This window comes from Gasterosteus aculeatus, chromosome Y (assembly GCF_964276395.1).
Source record: "Gasterosteus aculeatus chromosome Y, fGasAcu3.hap1.1, whole genome shotgun sequence".
In the NCBI taxonomy this organism is placed as follows: Eukaryota; Metazoa; Chordata; class Actinopteri; order Perciformes; family Gasterosteidae; genus Gasterosteus; species Gasterosteus aculeatus.
In genome coordinates, this window is record NC_135709.1 from 5200656 (window position 1) to 5220010 (window position 19355).

The following is a 19355-nucleotide window of genomic DNA, read 5'->3' on the forward strand; positions in this document are numbered from 1 at the left end:
TTCTTGGTCTGTGCATTTGTGCACAGAGAATTCCTCCTCTGGAAAACATGAATGTCGGTGGAAAATGGCATAGCTTAGATATTTATAGCCTGACCACTTACACTGAAAGTATTCCCCCTGGACACTCCCTGCATGACTAGTCAGTCGCATTAACCTTAAGATGTCCTTTTAAACCCCACTGTGCATTTTTACACACACATAAATGCATACAGAAGACGTGCGTGCATACATTCACATACCCACACACTAATATTGAGGTCAGATTGGTAGAGAGACAGACCCCCGTCATGGCAAACCCTCCGGCGACCTCTCTGTGAGTTGTTCACTCATTTCCAAGGAGATCTATCTGCGGAAAGAATTGATCAAGACACACACACACACATTTCCCTGAGATACAGGATGTTGTAATAAGGCAATTGTGGGGAGATAGAAGAAGAGAGAGAGAGAACAATAGAGACAGTAGAAGAGAGGGACTTATTCAAAGGGAAAGAAGGGGGAGGTCACTATGCTTCAAGGTGAAAAATACGCATCTTTCTGTTACTCAGCGAAGCCAACACCCCTCTGCCTGTAGAGTGGGGCGTTCCAGCTCGCCTCGTTTTGCAGAGCTGCAGAAGGCCTGATAGAGCCAGCTAGACAGAGAGAGAAGAGAGGGAGGGATACACAGACACACTTTGGATCTAGAGCTTGTGTTATTCCTTTCATCACCCAAGATCAACCGGCAACACCCTGAGAGGAAGGAGACAAAGGGAAAAGTGAAGGACAGGCAAGGGAAGGAAGGAAGGAAGGAAAGGAAGAGAGGAGGCTGGGGCATGAGGAGAGACATTGCTGCTCCCTTTCCTCCATCCTTTATTCTCCCCTGAGCAGAGAAGAAAGGAGGAGGAGGGGTTGGCAGAGGGGAGAGAGTTACCTTCTCCTCTCCTATACCCAGGCACACAGCAGATACAGGTGAGAAGAGAGAAAGCAGCTTTCTGTTCTATTTCACCGTCTCCTGTGGACCCTGGGCCAGCGAGCGGCTAACAGACACTCCGCTCATGTCCGTGAACTCGGGGAAATCCTCGTCCCCCGAAAGGTAACACCTCCTCCTTTCCTCTGTCCTCATCTATCATTTCAGTCCCATGTGTGTGCGGGCTTGTCTCTCTTCCTATCTGTTATTTAGCATTCTTCCGCTTGCCAACCCACCCCCTCAGCGCCTCCATGTTTTGTGTCCTCTCTTTCTGTTTCCGTCCCAGTCTGTGTATCCTGAGCTGCTTTCTTCAATTGTCCGGTTCACAGCAGTCTGATTGAATCAATGAGGGGAGGGAGGGGTGAGTAACGCAGTAGTTCATCGTTGCATGGTGCTGTGATCATCCCTACATACATGTGCAATACGCACGCTGACACGCCGCCTTTAATAGCAAATTGTTTTTTCTCAGATACACACTCGAGCTGTGGCCCCCATGTGCGGCTGCAGGCATCAATATGGCTATGGCATCAATAACAAGAACACAGACACCCTCGCATACTGTCTCTCCATTTGTGTTAAGAAACGTCAACATTAGCCCAGCCGGCAGCAGCATCAGTCGTTAAGCATTTCAGCAGCGATGCAAGACAACAGCTCGCCACATCAGCTGCAATTGTAGATTTACATTGGGAAATATTCAGTAACTGTGGTGAGGATTCATTGTAAAGTCAGAAGCCATCATTGCTCACATGGCATAGTTTGTAGCTAAATGCATACAGAACAAAGACACCCACAATTACACATTAGCATCATTATAAATAGTCTAGACAGTTCATTTCACGGCCCAGAAGCCACCTCTTCGTATGCTACCATATAGATTAATAGCCCCTTAAACCATTTAAACATATACATACAGCATAACATTGGACTTAAACATGCAGACTGACAAGGTCAAAGTGGGAACTATTTTATTTCTTAGACAGTTGTTTATATGATCATCACTTGGAAATGATTTGCTGTTCTGACCTCAAACTGTCAATTAAAGAATTCCAATTAGGAAAGTAATATTGCTGTTAGTTAGTTTCCAACTCTGTTTTGTTCACTGCATCCAAACGGGAATCGGCCAAAGTCGTGATGTGTGTCCAGACCTCTCATCTGCCAGCACTGGAAGCCATATCCATTAAGATTTAATCCGGCCATGGCCACATTCCTCTTTCGGTGTGCAAACGCGGAAAGCACTCGATTTGACAGGTGCTGGAGGGCGAGGAGCAGGCAGACTGGATGACACGGATGCTATGTCAATTACGATCAGGCCGAGCCGCTGCCTTCCACACAACGTTAGCGCCAGGCCCCAGACTGGCACACTCAAATCCAGCACAGTGGGCGCGCGGATAGGCAGAGGCAAACGTTCACTAACAGAATCCGTCATTATTACGTGGGCAGTTGGATGTGACGGGTGAAGCTCCTATCTGAGGAGCAGGCAGGGGATACAGATACAGAGTGAGTGGATAGAGAAAAATATATCTCTATTCATGCGTGCAGTCTTTGTCTTTTGCCGCAAATATGTCCGTATAATGGCACAGAAGGCACTTCAACTGATGCTGCTGTTCCGGGTCCAGACCAGCACTGCTGCGCTCCCATAAATCACGGACGGCTTCCACCGTCTCACTAGAGGAAGAGACAGCTGGTGCAATGGAGGCAGCCAAGGTGACCTGTGGATGTGCAGGATCACTGGCGACAGACGGCACGGGTGGTGGTGCGGCCCTCCCGGACTGGAGCTCCACAATTGCTGTATGCAAGGGTGATGGTTGCTCCTAACACGTTGACACAGGCACCCCAGCGAGTCAGCAGGTCCAAGCCGATGATACATGGGTCCCGAATGTCAGCAAGCCAGAACTTGTGCACCAGCTCCTGGGCCCCAGCCTCGAAGTGCATCGGCCATGGAGGGGGACTGGAGGCCGGAATGGTGCACCCCTCGCTACACCATTCCTCTGTCGTTTCCCGCTGGTGGAGTGGCTCTGGGTTTCGGAGTTGGGGCTGGGAAATTTATGGCTATGTGACCCGGTTCGTCACAACGATAGCAGCGGTCAGTAGGCTGGGGGGGACGCCGCCTGGGTGCTGGAGGCCAGGGCTGCATCCGTTGTGGTGGAGGCCTCACCTGACGGACCTCTTCTGCTTCTTCTTCCTGGTCATAATCGGTAAGCCTGACACATGGCTGTTGGTGGAGAGTTCTTTTCTGGCTGGGCCATGCGGTGAGTACTCCCTCTGCTCGTTCAGCCTCGTGGAGTGCATCACCGAGGGTCTGGGGTCTGACGAGCAACATGCTGACGCAACTGCTCAAGTCCTCTCAGGAAAGCGTGGAGAGCTAGTTCTTCTTGCGCCGCTGCGGGTAACCCAGTCGAGCGTGTAGCTGCACATCTGCTGCGAAGGTGCCCAAACTTTCTTCTCCATGGCGGCGGCTGGTTAGTTCCTCCCTGCTCTGGTCAGCAAGGAGCCGCTGTCCAAATCTCCTGTTTAACGCCATTGTTAGGGCCTGTAGGTTCCCTTGTCCTGCTGGAGCTAGGTCACAAAGCACCTGCACCGCCTTGCCTCCTAATGCTAGGGCTAGATGGGTGGCAGCCTCTTCGCTGTCCCAGCCGCTGTGTTGGGCTGTTAGATGGACTTATGACAAATATGGCTCCAGCTGTGTCGTCCCATCGTATTTGGGTAGTTTGACTGATGTCCTTGGCTTGATTGGATTTTTCCGCATCAGGCCTCTCAAGTGGCCCTGGGTCTGCTCTAGGGCCCTCTCCAGCTCTTCAATCTCCATCTCCATCTGCATTCCAGTAGCTATATCCCACTTCTGACAGCAATGTGGCGAGCTTGGCCAGATGAATGAGACAGAACTTGAATTACTTTCACTGCCTTTCCTGTGTAAGCAATGTAATTGAAATCGCAAAACTCACTTCAGGGAAGAAAATGTTCTTTGCAACTCATCAGGTAAACACAACTGGAATGTCTTTTTTATTTACAAAAAAATCTATGTGATAGAAAGGCTCTGGATTACAGCTAAAAACGCTGAAATTCAGAGCATATCTATTGCCTCCACGCGGCTCGGGGCCGCGTTATCAACTGCAACAGCCATATTAGCGCAGTGCAGAGAAGTGGCTGTTGGCTGGCCGGTGGCTCGCTCACGTGCACTGAAGTCCACGGTGGCTGGGCCAGCTATGAGCAGAAAGCACAAAGAAACTGGGATTAAAACGCTGGGGGACAGCAACACCATTCTCTGCTCAGGCTGGCATTATTCCACTATGGAGAACTTTTAAAAGTTCAAACATTGAGTTTGGTACAAGTGGTTGGAAGCTATTATAACTAATGTTAATGTTTTTTTAATATATATGAGTGACTGAAAGGTTCAAAAACATGGGTGTTAAATTAACAAAGAGGTAAATTCCTAATCTACTTTTTAGGCCAGCAGTGGAGGCTACATTAGGTGCTACTAGCATAACACGTGTATGTGTGGGTAATGTCGGCGTGGAATTAAAAAGAGAATATCTCTGGTTCTGCGGTCAGTCCAACAATGCAAGGCCCAGTGGTTCGCTAGAGAGCCATTTTGTCGAACCCAAATGCGCGACCCCTAAAATATAAAAAAATTTCGCACTTCTGATGCGCATGCAAAATTTCAACAGTTTTGGAATATAATAAAGGCCTCAAAAGTGCAATTGAATCGGTAAAATAATAAGAATAATTCTTCGAAACACAATAACTTTCAGTCAGCTAAGACCCTAATTAGATGAAGATCCACCCTCAGTCTCCACCAGCATGTAGCCTATTGCATCAAGTGTGTATTATTTGGTACAAATTTGTGTGCATTCTGACCTCATGATCATATAGGCCCACAAATTGTAGGTTATTTTGCATGTGTATATTTCTGCTGGACTATTCAGTAACTTATTTGCCGTCTTGCTTCGTCTTGTGTTGCACTTGCTTGATGTTTGACTGTGTTAGGAGTTGTTGTCAAGCTAGCCAACATAGCTACAGGGCTGTCAGCTTGCACGGTTTCCTCGTGTGACACACCCGTTTGCATGTTTTCACGTGCACTCACACCACACATCCAATTTCTTACACTAAAATAAATCCGTGCTGGTTCATCTCCAACCTCGCCGACAGTAAACGGCGCATCTGTAATGCTATTTGCTGCACTTACAACCCCTCGCCGCAGCGTTCACCCAACAACATCACATTCCAAGGTTTAGTGAAAAGTTGGCAGATGTGTAACGATCACAACATTACAAAGAAGCCGACGCAAGAGCACTTAATAATAGCATCAATGTCCATCAAAGCGTTTTATAACAAGCTCACATCGCTAACGAGATGTCTTGCTAGCGACTTTGTTTATGACAAACTAGCAATTCAACAATTTTCCAAACACAGTCAAACATCAAGAAAGCGCAACACATGACAAAGCAGACATCCTCTTTTACCCGGAAATTTCCTTTTTTGAGACATAAAAATGTGTCCGGGTAAAAGAGGACATCTAGTCACCCGAGCTAAACCAGGCTAAAGCTACTCGTGTCAGGCAGTATAGGGTGAGCTTGGGGGTGTTTATCTTTATAATAACATTTGCTAACCTGTCGTTCTTTGAACTCTCTGAAAAGTTTGGGGTGTCTGTCTGATAGGTGCTTGGCCATATTTGAAGTATACCCTCCCTTTGCCCGGGTGGATTTGAAGCAGGTTTTACAGACGGGTCTGTGTGTGTCGATGGGCTTTATATCACATATCTGCTACATGAGGGCGCGTCTCCCCTGATAACTCACTGTGAGTGACGGCTGCTGTTGCAAGCAGCCTGACAGGGAGTGGAACAGTGAGTGCGCTCTGAATGCGTGTTTATTATAAAGTACCGGTACTAAACATTTTCAATAACGTATTGTTTTCAACGTAACGGTACCGCGGTACCTTTCTAGTACTGGTACACCATGCAACACTAATTGGTATTAGTTCCTTCTTCCAATGCAGAGGCGAAGGATGGCAGATAACTATTGATATTTCATTGTTGTTTGACAAAAATAAGGATGTTGGTTGGATTGCTGCTTTGCATATCTGCTCTTTAACAACACAAGCCAAGAGTCGCGTGCACTCCTGCCAACAATTACTCACAATGAACTTGTTCGAGCACAGGGAGAAGACCCTAAGGATGAGACACGAAAAGCAGCAAATCACTCACCAGAAAGCTCTTATATGAGTGGAACAAACTGCACCTGGAAAATGGGCTCCTGTACAGACGGACTGATGAAAGACAGCAGCTCGTCTTGCAGTTAAAATACAAGCATGTGGCATTCAAACATCTTCACAACGAGATGGGGCATGTGGGAACTGGGAGGGTGTTACGCCTGGCTAGGGAACAGTTTTATTGGCCTTATATGAAGAGAGATAGAAGACTACGTCACTCGAAAGTGCCCAAAGAAACCTGGCACCCAGACGCGTGCTGCAATGGGTAGTATACCTACTAGATCCCCATTGGAGCTTGTATGTATTGACTACTTACATCTTGAGACCAGTCGAGGCGGCTACCAATACTTACTAGTGATTGATAATTTCACACGATTCACTCAAGCCTACACACAAAAAACAAATCTGGACAGACGGAGGCAGAGCGCATATATAATGACTTCATACCAAGGTTTGGCTACCCGTCAAAACTACACCACGATCAGGGCTGTGAGTTTGAAAACGAGAAGTTTTGGACACTTCAGAAGTTGTCAGGGGTTGGTCATTCCAGAACATCGCCATACCATCCACAGGGTAACCCAGCCGAGAGGATTAACCACACCTTATTACAAATGTTGCAAACGCTGACAGACAAGGAGAAAGATCGCTGGAAGGACCATCTCCCTCAAATTGTACATGCGTCCAATTGTACTGGGTACTCATCCTACTATTTGCTTTATGGACATCATCCACGCCTGTCAATTGATCTTTTATTTGGCCGGATGGGAGAGACAGACGTAGTCACACCTAAGGGATATGCAAAAAAGTGGGCAAAGAGAATGTCTCCATCCATCCATCCATTGTCAAACCGCTTATCCTGCACTCAGGGTCGCGGGGGGGCTGGAGTCCATCCCAGCCAACTTCGGACGATAGACAGGGTATGTCCTGGACTGGTCGCCAGCCAATCGCATGACTAACACAGAGACATACAACCATTCACACTCACATTCATACACCTATGGGCAATTTAGAGTCCCCAATCAACCTGATCCCCAGAGAATGTCTTTGGACTGTGGGAGGAAGCCGGAGAACCCGGAGAGAACCCACGCAGACACGGGGAGAACATGCAGACTCCACACAGAAAGGCCTCTGGACAGAGTCGAACCCAGGACCTTCTTGCTGTGAGGCGACAGTGCTGACCACCACGCCACCGTGCCGCGAGAGAATGTCTGACTATTATAATTGTAGAAAGAACCTCCATGCTAACAGCTTGGTTACAAATCGTACATTTACCTCACTGTACACATGAATGGAACAAAAAAATAGACTCATTTATATGAATGTTTTAACATAGCACTACCAGTGTTCAGCCTCGATGAATTTTCTTATGTTTGAAACGGGACGGTAAGGGATTCAGAGAGGGATTTGGTTTGTTGTGGTGTGCAACCTCACCACTAGATTCCTCCAATTCCTTCAAATGCACTTTTGAATTTGTTTTGGTTTTGTAGCTAACATCTCCATCGGGTGACTTTCTCCCATCTCCAAGGAGATGTGGAGTCCTCACCTGAAGGGAGTGTTTATGGACGCTGTTCAAATGTGGAAGATCTCAGGCCCCTTTTCCACCAAGGCAGAACTGGTGCTAGTTCGGAGCCAGAGCCTACTTTCAAATCGGTTCTTTGGTTTTCCACCACCAAAGCACCAACTCCGAACCAGTAAAATGGTTCTTAAGTAGCACCATATCATTGCTGGTCTAGAAGAACCGCTTATGTCAGCGGCTGGGGGCGGGGTTACCGTGACCAACAAGATGAGATAAACTTTGTGATCCGCCATTTTTTGATAGCAGCTAATCGAGCTTACAACAACACAATGGACGCTACTAGGCAAAAACAGCACTGGTCAGACGAGGAAACAAGCTGCTTTCTTGCACTCTGGTCCTCTTCAGAAGTCCAGAGTAAGTTAGATGGGGCTTCGCAGACGAAACCGGTTTTGCAGCAGATTCAGAGAGAGATGGCTGTAGCTGGTTTTGACCAGAACCTCGTCCAGATAACAAACAAACTAAAAAAACTAAAGAAAGACTGTGGGACCAAAAAAGGACCTCGCTCGAAGCGGCAATGGGTGCCCACGCCAAAATCCACATTTCAACGTTCTCGACTGTGTTCTCGGCGATAGGCCAGCATGCCAGGTGACCGGGGCGGTGAACTTGGCCACAATAATGCTCGAGTCAATGCTGGATGATTTGCCGCAGCAAAGTTGCACTGATCACGGTAAGTTCAGTTTTTATTTGACTTGCTCTTATCTTTGCATGTTTCTTAGCTGTTAAAGCACTGTTGTCTTGTGTTTATTTTTCTAGATCTGTCTGCCATCAACGGCCGTGAAGACAACGTTGCATTGCCGCCACCGGTGGGCTGCAGCTCTCCCGTGCCGTCGTGTAGCAGCTCTGGAGAAGCATCTTCAGAACAGGGTATGTTCAAATTATCACACTATACACTATGCAAACATTGAGATGTGTCTGTAATATATATATATAATCTTATATATTACATATATACTACACACATTGTATATTACTGTCATGCACTGAAACATTGTTTTATATTTATGTATAACAGCAATACAAAATGCTTTGTCAAAATTCAATTATATTACCTTGAACGCAAAGCAATAACTTATTTTTATAAAAGTTTAGAATAGAATATAAAGTCGATCTGATATTAACTTGCTATATACTATATAATGTTGATATACTGTTTATTACGGGACATGAGCAAAATCTGAAGTGATATTGATGTAGTATGATGCTATACATTTTGTTTTATATAATCAATACAGCAGATACATATGCGTAATTCTCTGCTGAAAACAACTATTTGCGATGCTACACCTTGACGATCTGTATTCATATTTTATTATTATTGTTCTACACAGGAAAAATGAAGAGAGATGGTACCTCGGAAATCCTTCAATATCTGGAAAGAGCAGATGAGAGGTTCCTGCAGCACATCAAGGCAATGGATAATGCCTTGTGTCAGGACATGAGAGCGGACACACAATCCTTGCTTGGACTCATGGGGCGCATGGTGGCCGTATTGGAGGCACAAGTTAAAAAATAATTTTGCCGCTTTTCATGTAATTTTTTTAATTCTTTTACAATTGTTGTTACCTATAGAACTTTATTTTTTTTATAAGATTTTTGGTTTAAATAAACCGGGCCAGTGTGAAAGGGTTGTTATTGAGGATGATTGATAAATGATTCACAAAATGCAAGTTTTAGAGATTACATGGTTCATTTAATGGATGAGAATGTAATACAATTCAAAAGTTTTGATTTCAATAAACACAAACTGCAGTGTTACAAAAATATTGCAACAAATATAGCTTTGGTGTATTCAAAGAATCACTCGTTTCCTCTGTTAAAATGCATCATTAATGCAGCTCTGATGTCAGCCCCTTCTGTGTTTGCCCGCTCAGGTATTGTCTGAGCAGTAGGCTCTATGTTTAGAGTCCTGTCTGGGTGCTCTTCACTGAAATTATCACCATGTTCCTCACAAATGTTATGGAGGACACAGCAGGTCAGTGCCATCCTCTTGCTCAGTTCCAGCTCGCAGTCGTTTCTTTTTAGGAGGCATCACCATTGTCCTTTTAATCTCCCAAAAGACATCTCCACAACCGATCGTGCACTGCTCAGCCTGTAATTGTATGTGTGCTGTTCAGGGGTCAGTCTGCCAGTGTCGCAAAAGGGCTTCATGAGCCTATTCTGCATGGGATATGCCGGATCACCGATCAGGTAATGTCCAACATCACAGCCAGAGAGACACTTTGTTTTGCCTTAGTAATTTCCCGTCACTTAAGGCCTCCCACAAATGTGACTGTCGTAGCACTCTGGCGTCATGCACACTCCCTGGATAGCCAACACAAACATCCCAGAATAGACCTTTGCCATCCACAACTGCTTGCAGAACAATAGAATGCCAGCCTTTATGATTGAAATAGTCTCGTGGATAGTCCTCTGGTGCAATTATTGGAATGTGGCTGCCATCAATTGCACCCACACACTGTGGAATTCTTCAACAATTATTAAAGAAAGTGGCCATTTCTAGCAACTGTTCAGCATCAGGAAATCTTATGTGGATGGGAAGGAACACTATGAGCACTGTGTTGCAGAATTCCTGAACACAATTAAATACAGTGCTGAGGCCTACTCTAAAAAGATAACTGTCCTGTATTCAACACCCGTGGCCAGTTTCCAGATGGCAATAGCCACATGCTTTTGGATTGGGACACACAAAGGGTAGTTTGTGTTTCTTCTCCATATGGCATGATTGACCTGACAGCAGATGTACTCAAATGATCCTGGGGATACGCAGAAATTCAGCATGAATTGTAACGCGGTGAAATCCGGAACAATTGTGTCCCACCAGTGGTCAGATTGGTCAAGAGTGGTCAAGGCAAGGCGGTGACCTCCGCCTTGCCTTGAGCTGCAAGATTGCCTGTAAAGATTTAAAAAAATACATACGTTTCATCTATGGGCAATAGGGTATACGTATATTTTCTATCAAGTGTACAGTGCTGTATAAATACTATATAAATAGTTGAGCTGTAGCTGTGAAGCGTTTATTAATTCAAAGTACCACTTAAAAGACAGGGCTACTTTATTTATAAGGTTTTTTTCTGTCTTTTTAGGTTCATGCATTGTGTTTTTCAGACAACGTACTGGTCAGGTGTTAGCAGATTTTCTAGTTTTAATACTGTGAGTGGTTTTTGCCTATGACTCAGACATACATACAAGTGTACGATGGCGTCGTTATACTTATTCAACCAATGCTTAATAAAAAATGTTTAACCGCAATGCGATCGATTATCAGCTAAGTCGATGTTAGGAGGTTAGCAACATGCTAAGGCTAAATATGAATCTCAGGCTAAAGTCGGCATCTTATTGTTAAAAATAAATGTTGTACATACCGTTACTCTCGCTTGTAATCTCCGTCTGTACAAATAAAGGCGAGCCGCGAGAATATGTTTGATCCGCCGTGTTTGGATGTCGATGTAGGTCCGCAAAGCCATGAACATCAATAGCAAATCAACGTCCGCTATTGTTGATGATGTGTTTGTGTTTGGCGCCGCTGCGCTAACATTGCTGGGAAAGATGAGACCTAACTGTGACGTAGGACTTGGCTCTGCGCTGGCTCTTCAGCCTGTGGAAAAGCAAACCGGTTCTTTGGAGGTTCGTCAGTTGAACCAACTCTGAATTGTTGGTGGTTGGTGGAAAAGGGGTATGAGAGGCATCTGCCTCATAGCCCCAGTCCTCCAGTGTGGGATACTGTCCTCTAGCATGTGCAACATGTGAGTTGGGAGCCCATGCTTCCTGGGGTGGGACACCTCTGCCCCTCCCCTGTCTTCTTTTACTAGGACACTCCTTAACCTGGTGCCCCTCCATACCACAGTGGAAACAAGCTCTTCCCCCTTTGCGGCCCCATCTTCCTCCTCCCCCTGCATATGGACCTCCTTGACACTCTCCTCCCCAGCAGTTACCTCCATAGCCTCCCCTGTAACCACCCCCTTGGTTTAAACCCCACCCTCGGGCTGTCCCATACGACGTCTTCTCCCATGGTGGGAGTGGATACAAATCAGGGGCTTTACCTCCAGCTGGGGCAGCCTGTGCAACCATCTGTCCCTCGTCTTTCCCTTTCTGCTTCTTGTTGCTCACTTCCTGCTTTATTTTAGTGAGCTGCAGCTTCAGCAGTTGAGCTTGCAGCTCCTTTACCTGTTTATCCCCTCCTGTCACTTCCTCTGTTTGTAAATGGTGTAGCAAATGTCTCTCCAACGAAGCAGAGTCACTACCTGGCAAGTCTGGGTTAGTGATCATTTTAGATCATTTACACCCTCCAGTACTGCCTGTCTAATCCATTTCCTTTGCACTCCCGCAGTGCCTGGGTGATGACCTGTGGGTTTCACCCATGTTTCGTCCAAATAAACAAGCAGTTTTTTTCCCCAAAACATAGTTGCTGTGCTGCATTTGTTTTCATGTATATTTATATTTGTTCTAATAATTTTTCATCATATTTTAAATCCTTGATTCAAGTGTTACACTTAAAAAGAAAGTAGTTCAGGGCATTTGTGGTTTGTGGTATGAACAGCTTATTTAGTCTTAGTACTTTACCCAATCTAAAATTTGCAATGTCCTATCAATCTGTTGATAAAATCCGCTCTACAATCCGCTTGTTCATGCAAAAAATTTTGACCGACCTTTGACATCCCAGTAAAGAGTTTATTCTTCTATGCTGAAAAACAAAAGCAAAATTGATCCTCTTCATTCTTTATATATCTTGGTATTCAAGAAAGATGCATAAACTTAATTATATCACTAAGAAATAATTGCACTCAGGATTAACTTTACAAACAATATGTGTGTGTGCTTCTTGAATTTGATTGAGTTACTCAAAGTGAGGAGGTATAAAACCTTTGTCCAGCCTTATTGGCCTCCACCGTTGCTCCCACACATCTTCTCACTGCTGTGACCTTGTTACTCCCATAAAACCCTTCAATGCTTTATAGATTTATTACGCTTATTCTAGCCGTTGTTGCTTTAAAGACTTTAAATCTTCTTTTTCTTTCTTCAATGCATGTCTACAATTCTACTATTTTTAGACTTTTTAAATGTAATTCAGTTCTTAGTAACTTATTGCTGACCTCTTTTAGTTAAATCAAAATTGTAGTAATAGCTCAGAGATCTTAGAAAGTGGCTCTGTCTGAATCTGTCTCTCTCTTTTTTTCACTCTCACATGGAGGTGTTTGTCCTTGTTTTTTTCTGTCCACGGCTTTACTTTTTATCCAACATGAAAACCATACGGACCTCATGTCCTCTATTTTCTCAATTTCTTTGTACAGTTTCTATTTTCCACACACTTCACCGTCTCACATTTTGACTCAAGGACTTGTTTTTGTCTCCCACTATATCTGATTCAGTGACACTCTATCTGCCAAACCAACGGCTTTCTCCTCTAACAACCTTCTCACCGCGTGTCCCGTGTGATCCACAACATCATGTTTCTTTTTCTCAGTGGTATCTCCACTCGATACCCCGGCGCTGAAGGCGCCGTCCTCCGTTTCTCGATCAAATTCACCTTCCATTTAACAGCAGTCAACCAGTTCGTATGTATTTTACCGGAGCAGACAGCTATGTTCTGAAAGTTTATACTAACCTTTCAGAGAATACGTTTGAGTCCGCAAGCTTATGTTAGTCTCGCAGAATTAATTCAAGCCGAAAGTTTATACTAACCCTCCAGAGTTAATGCATCTGTGAGTTTATTTTAACCTCTCACACTCATTTATTATAGCCGTTAAAGTTTATGTTTTAACCTTGCGGTCTGTCTGCGTTCTCAATTCCTTAGAACGTACTTCCAAAACGTATTTCTTAAAGTGCATTTGTTAACATTTTTTTTATTTACTTGATCAATCCTCTCTCTCTCTCTCTCTCTCTCTCTCTCTCTCTCTCTCTCTCCACACTCCCGAAGCATGCTGCTTAATTTACTGTTTCCCAGCACCTCTCCAAGGGCTGCACTATGTCTGAGGAAATCGAACACGGTTTTTAAGGAACTCTAACCTTTGGTCACCGACCCGCAGTATTTCAGGGGTCCTCAAATCCCCAGGGCACCAAACCTAGCAAAATCATCCCTCGTCAGGGTCTGAAGGGATTGCCAAACCAAAGACCAGGATATTGACTCCAAATAAATTCCTTTTATTCATGCCGGATTTGAGATCCCTTGATACTCGCAGGATTCCACTAGACCATAGTTAATTTATTTATTTCCAAACTTCAGCGCTCCTTCGATTCCTTTGATTTATGCCAGACACTCGATCCCTTGGTACTCGCAGGTACCCACTAAACAACAGTAATTCTTTTTTATTTTTTTAGCAGTACTTTTCCCATACTCTGCGGTACACATTCCAATACTCGGCGGTGTTCCATCAGTTTCTCATCAATGTTATTTTAGCGAATTGCTCAAGTATCAATTTATCTCTTACACCACCAATCCACAACGTACTAATTATTTTAGCTTATTCAATATGCAGAATTAGATGTAACAGGTTTCTGCTTACCTTGTTTTGAGGCTGGCCTGGAAGTACGTCGCGTTCAACAGGTGAAAGTGTTTTGGATCGAATTCGCCTATGCAGGAAAACGTCTCATCCCGGACGAGCCCCCAAATTGTCAGGATCTCCAATCACCCTGAGTTGGTTGATGAGAAGGATCGCAACATGTTGATCAATTAAAGTCAAAAAGTTAACATTTATTTAGAAGAGAAAAAGATCACATGACCAATTCTCCGCAGATATATCTGGCTGTAATTATTGCTTGCAAGCAGGAGGTCGAATACACCAGCATGTTTTACAGTGCTCTGTGTAAAGGGCGTCTCCAAGCAGTAAAAACGCTGAGTTTTTATACACCCACAAAGGCCATCCTCAGTGCCAGGTACGAGAAGCTGCAAACCAAGTTGAGATAAGAACCACGGTTAAGATGAGGGTAACACACACAGTTCCTTTGTTCGAGCATCTGTGTGAGAGCAAGTTAACTCCCTTCTTCAGACACAGCTGCATATGGAGGCCTTAATTATTTCTGCTTGTGCACATCACTTCAATACAGACAATAATCACTACTTTAGCACAAGACAATGTTATAACATATTTTACCATTACATGCATCTGACACTAGCAAGACATCTCATTGGCGATGTTAGCAAGCTTGTTATAGCAAGTTCGGACATTGATGCTTGTATTAAGTGCTCTCGCGTCACTGCTTTGTAATGTTGTGATTGCTACACAGCTGCAAACTTTTCACTAAACTTTGGAGTGTGATGTTATTTAGTGTGATGTTATGAACCAGCGCAGATTTATTTTAGCATAAAAAATTGGATGTATGGGGTGAGTGCGTCAAAAAATATGTGTCACACGGGGAAACCGTGAGAGTTGGCAGCCTGTAGCTTTGTTGCCTAGCTTGACAACAACTTTCCTAACACATTCAAACATCAAGCAAGTGCAACACAAGACAAAGCAAGACCGCAAAATAAGATAATGAATAGTCCAGCAGAAATATACACATGCAAAATAACCTACAATTTCTCTCATGTGGGTCTTTGTGACCATCAGGTCAGAATGCACACAAAATTGTACCAAATAATACACACTTGATGTAATAGGCCAGATAGCAGTCAGTTCTGAGCCGACTCTGACTGTCTTCCGCCAATGTCGGCTGACTGACGGACAGATTATCTGTGTATGTGCCAGAATTGGCGTATCATTTCAATACTTTTGTAGTAAACTGTTACTGGACCAAAGGCTGCTGCATAGGTCATGGCCCAAGACTACGCTGCAATTTGCGGTGAAGTATAAATGTCGCTGCTGGACCAGAACCAATAATGCCAACATCAACCAGCATTTCTTTATGCAAGGTGCAACAGGAAGATTACATTGTTTTTAACAACAGACCGTCCCGAATTGCTACTCCGAATTGAATTGTTGCAAATTGTCTTGTCCAAAATAGTCTATTTACCTTGTTTTCATTCCATGAGTTCTTAATAAGTCAATCACAGTCGTAAAAGAAAGTAAAGAATATTGTGTGAAATCATTCGGAGGATACCAACGGGAGACCCTTTTGATTATACCAAGTGCTCCTCAATACCCTCGACGTGGAGTCGGTGCACTTCATCGTTTTTCCGTCCACTATTGGTAAGTACAACTTTCTTAAAAATATATATTTGATTACCGACAATCAAAGGGTTGTCTGTTAGTAGAGCGCGCTGTGTTGAAATTTCATTTTTGATCCATATTCTTCCTCAGCTGAAATTGTATTAGCGGCAGCTACTTTTGCTAGCTAACGTTTTCTTTTATTTTCTTTTTTCAATCTTTATTTAACCAGGTAAAAGTCCCACTGAGATCGAGATCTCATTTTCAAGGGCGACATGGCCAAGAAGGTGGCAGCACACGTCGTTAAAAACAGCCATAAAATACAAATACATGACATGAATGAAACCACAATACAAATTAAGTTAAAAACGAAGTACAAATAAAAAATAGTCAAAAGCAAGAGGCACCGTTCAATAGGTTTTTGTTGTCTGTCCATTTGGAGACGTCGGAAAACATTAAAAGATAGATAGATAGATAGATAGATAGATAGATAGATAGATAGATAGATTTCCACAATTCAGTCCACAGTTGTGGAATGTACAAGGAGTAAATATCACTGGACCTTAAAGCGTACCGGTTTTCTGCTCCATGGAGGAGTGAACCGCAACATTAGTTAGTTTGGCTCTCCAATTAGGAGGAATACGATTATTTTATTATATTTCAACAGTGATCACTTACAGAAAATAAAATGCAGGTAGTGTAAATATGAATGTAAAATAATAGTTTACAGATAGTCAGTATTTCATTTAAAGTTGTACATGTATAGTTAGATATATGTGTAAAAGTCGCTAATTGTGCAACTCTGCAAGCAGGTTAAAAAAATCACAGTACTTCATATAAAAGTGTATTTTTGTCATACATTTTAAACAAATGTGAATGTGTATTGTCTTCACAGATCCCCTTGTCCTTTTCTGCTACTTGCACTACCGTCTTCAAGGTACTATCACGTTTAATAATAATACATTTTATTTATTTACGTTTAGCAATTTCGTAAATTTTAAGTTTTTAGTGACAGCGATTACAACTATAAAAATGGGTAGAAGACAAGTGAGAAAGCGAGCTGTAAAAAAAAATCAAAGCAATGAAGGTTTCTTTTCAGGGTGAAGGAGATGTTGAGGCTGCAGAGGTTATAGGTCAGGTTTATCAATTGGATGCAGAATCATCTTCAGATGGCCAGACCGGTGACGTGAACATAAATGCTGATGATGCTGAAATCTGATGATGGAGAATCAGATGCATATGGCCAATCATATATCTTGGATGGCAATACTGAGAGTTACTTAAATACTACTTTGTGTGACTGGGCTGTGAAATTTCATGTTTCTTTGGTTGCTATGACTGCACTCCTGACTATCTTAAAAAATGTATCATCCTTTGCTCCCCAAGGATGCTAGAACTCTTCTCACAACCAAAACTGTATATAATGTTCAAAGTTTAGGTGGTGGTAAATACTTTTTCTTTGGTGGTGGTAAATACTTTTTCTTTGGAATACTAGAATCACTCAGTAAAATCTTTGAAAGAGTTTGGTCTAAGGTTCCAGATGGACGTGGATGTGTTTAGACTGATGGATTACGACTTTTCAAAAGTTCAAAAATTCAGTTCTGGCCTATTTTGGGTTTACTTCAGGGTCATACAAAAGAATCTGTTGTTATTGCCATCTTTTGTGGGACCTCAAAGCCATCCTCACGAAGTGACTACTTCAGAGATTTATTTGTGATGCTCTGGCTCGAGCTTTTTTTAAGGGGATTAAGTCCCACACTCGATATCAAGGATGCGATTAATGCATTCAAACAGGGGTTTGGATCAACAATAGGATGACCTTCCCAGAGGTCAATTCTCCTTGCAGAACTGATTCATGCTTCATCAGTCCGCTGATGAAGGACACCACACTGCAGTTTCATCCTTGACTGGTTTAAATATTGGGATGATAACATTGTTTCACCATGATTATATGCATCTAGTTTGTCTTGGTGTCATGAGAAAACTTTTAGAGCTGTGGCACATGTCAGGACCTGTTCATTGTCAAATTTCTCCTCGTCAGAGTAAACTGATTTCAAATGCACTAATCTGCTTCCAATTCCAGTTGACTTTGCTCCAAAACCGAGACATTTATCAGAGATTCAAAGGTGGAAGGCAACAGAGCAAAGGCAGTTTTCATTGTACACTGGTCCTGTGGTCCTCCATGTGCTTGCGGTTACATTATATCAGAATGTTATGCAGCTATCTGTGTCCATTTTCATCTTGTCAAGTTCAACATTGTGTCTGGCCTTAAATGATTTTGACCATGGTAAGTGGTAATGGTAAATGGTAAATGGACTGTACTTGCATAGCGCTTTTCTAGTTTTCTAACCACTCAAAGAGCTTTAACACTACACAACATCATTCACCCATTCGCACCCATTCATACACTGATGACAGGAGAATCATACAGCACCCCCGCCTCAGGCAGGGAGGTGAAACGCAACTTACACATGACGATCTGAGTAATAACATAGCAGATAGAGGACTTTACTTAACTTTACTCCAAATGAAAGCTTAAAGATGTTTTAACATAACTTGTCATTCAAAACAAAGCCTACATTTTTGTAAAATTACAGACAGCATGAGATTAAAAAAAAAATTTAAGTCAACTTGCAGGTACCTGAAAAGCTTTAGTTCACATGACAAACATGTTGAGGATGTTACAAAATAATGTCATAAGGAAAATTAAGAATGACCATATTTTGTCAATTAAAACATAAACATAATCAAGACACGTGTTGAATAAGCACTTATATTCAAACTGTTGGAGCCACTGATTGGGACATGGAGTCTGCAAGCTGTTCCTCTACATACATACAAAGGATTTGACTTGGCGGTTGGTGCGTGACAGTAGACAGTGTAACAATAGACAACAAGACAGCAGTGCACAAGTAATAAAATAAAATAAAATGCTAATGCTATGGGTTAGTATAAAATTAGAGAATAGTTCCTCGGATGTTCAAGAGCTCATCTCTGGTGAAAGAGCCCCGGGAATCGCAACAGAAAACATAATTAAAAACAAAAACAACAAAAAATGAAGCGCACTGAAGCAACGTGGCTGCCATCATCGGCGCCATCTTGGAGGCAAGCACCTGGTACCAACTCTACCTCACTGGTCTCCAAAAGCTCGACTATCTTAAACATGCTTTTCTGCCAGAAACATACTGAATATATATAGTGAATAAAGTTTTGTAATGAAAATGACAAAAAAACAATTCAGATTCAAGTGTTTAAGAAGTGTTATATAATATTTCACGCCAATTTTACTATTCACTCCATAATCAACTTCCTTTTATCTACTTGTGTGCAAGAGAGGAATAGCTATGAATTTACCATTGTATGGTAACTTGGCATATTTAACTATTTTGTCATCAAGTTTTTTAGTTTTAACATCTTTTGACAAATTACTGACAACAAAGATCCTAAAATCAGTAGAGTTTATGGGGTAATCAAAGAAAGGGTCATGTTTCTCATATTCTCTGCAAACTACATATGTGCTGTTGTAACAGATGTGTTTAGGGCATGGAAG

At 43.0% G+C, this 19355-nt stretch overlaps 1 protein-coding gene and 1 long non-coding RNA gene across 4 annotated transcripts in view; both read left to right on the plus strand.

Annotated features, from left to right (window-relative positions):
- The first annotated feature begins 594 nt into the window (after positions 1–594).
- The window catches only part of LOC120812332 (SRSF protein kinase 2-like), a 96092-nt gene continuing 77331 nt past the window's right edge, over positions 595–19355 (plus strand). For all 3 annotated transcript variants that reach the window (XM_040168214.2, XM_040168215.2, XM_078097392.1), the window contains exon 1: positions 595–1069. In XM_040168214.2, coding sequence (XP_040024148.1) covers positions 1032–1069 — 38 coding nt within the window. In that variant the 5' untranslated portion in view covers positions 595–1031. The remainder of the gene's footprint in view (positions 1070–19355) is intronic.
- Positions 8459–9485, plus strand: LOC120812350 (uncharacterized). The gene is made up of 2 exons (XR_005710598.2): positions 8459–8588; positions 9053–9485. It is a non-coding gene; the product is annotated as an uncharacterized LOC120812350 (long non-coding RNA).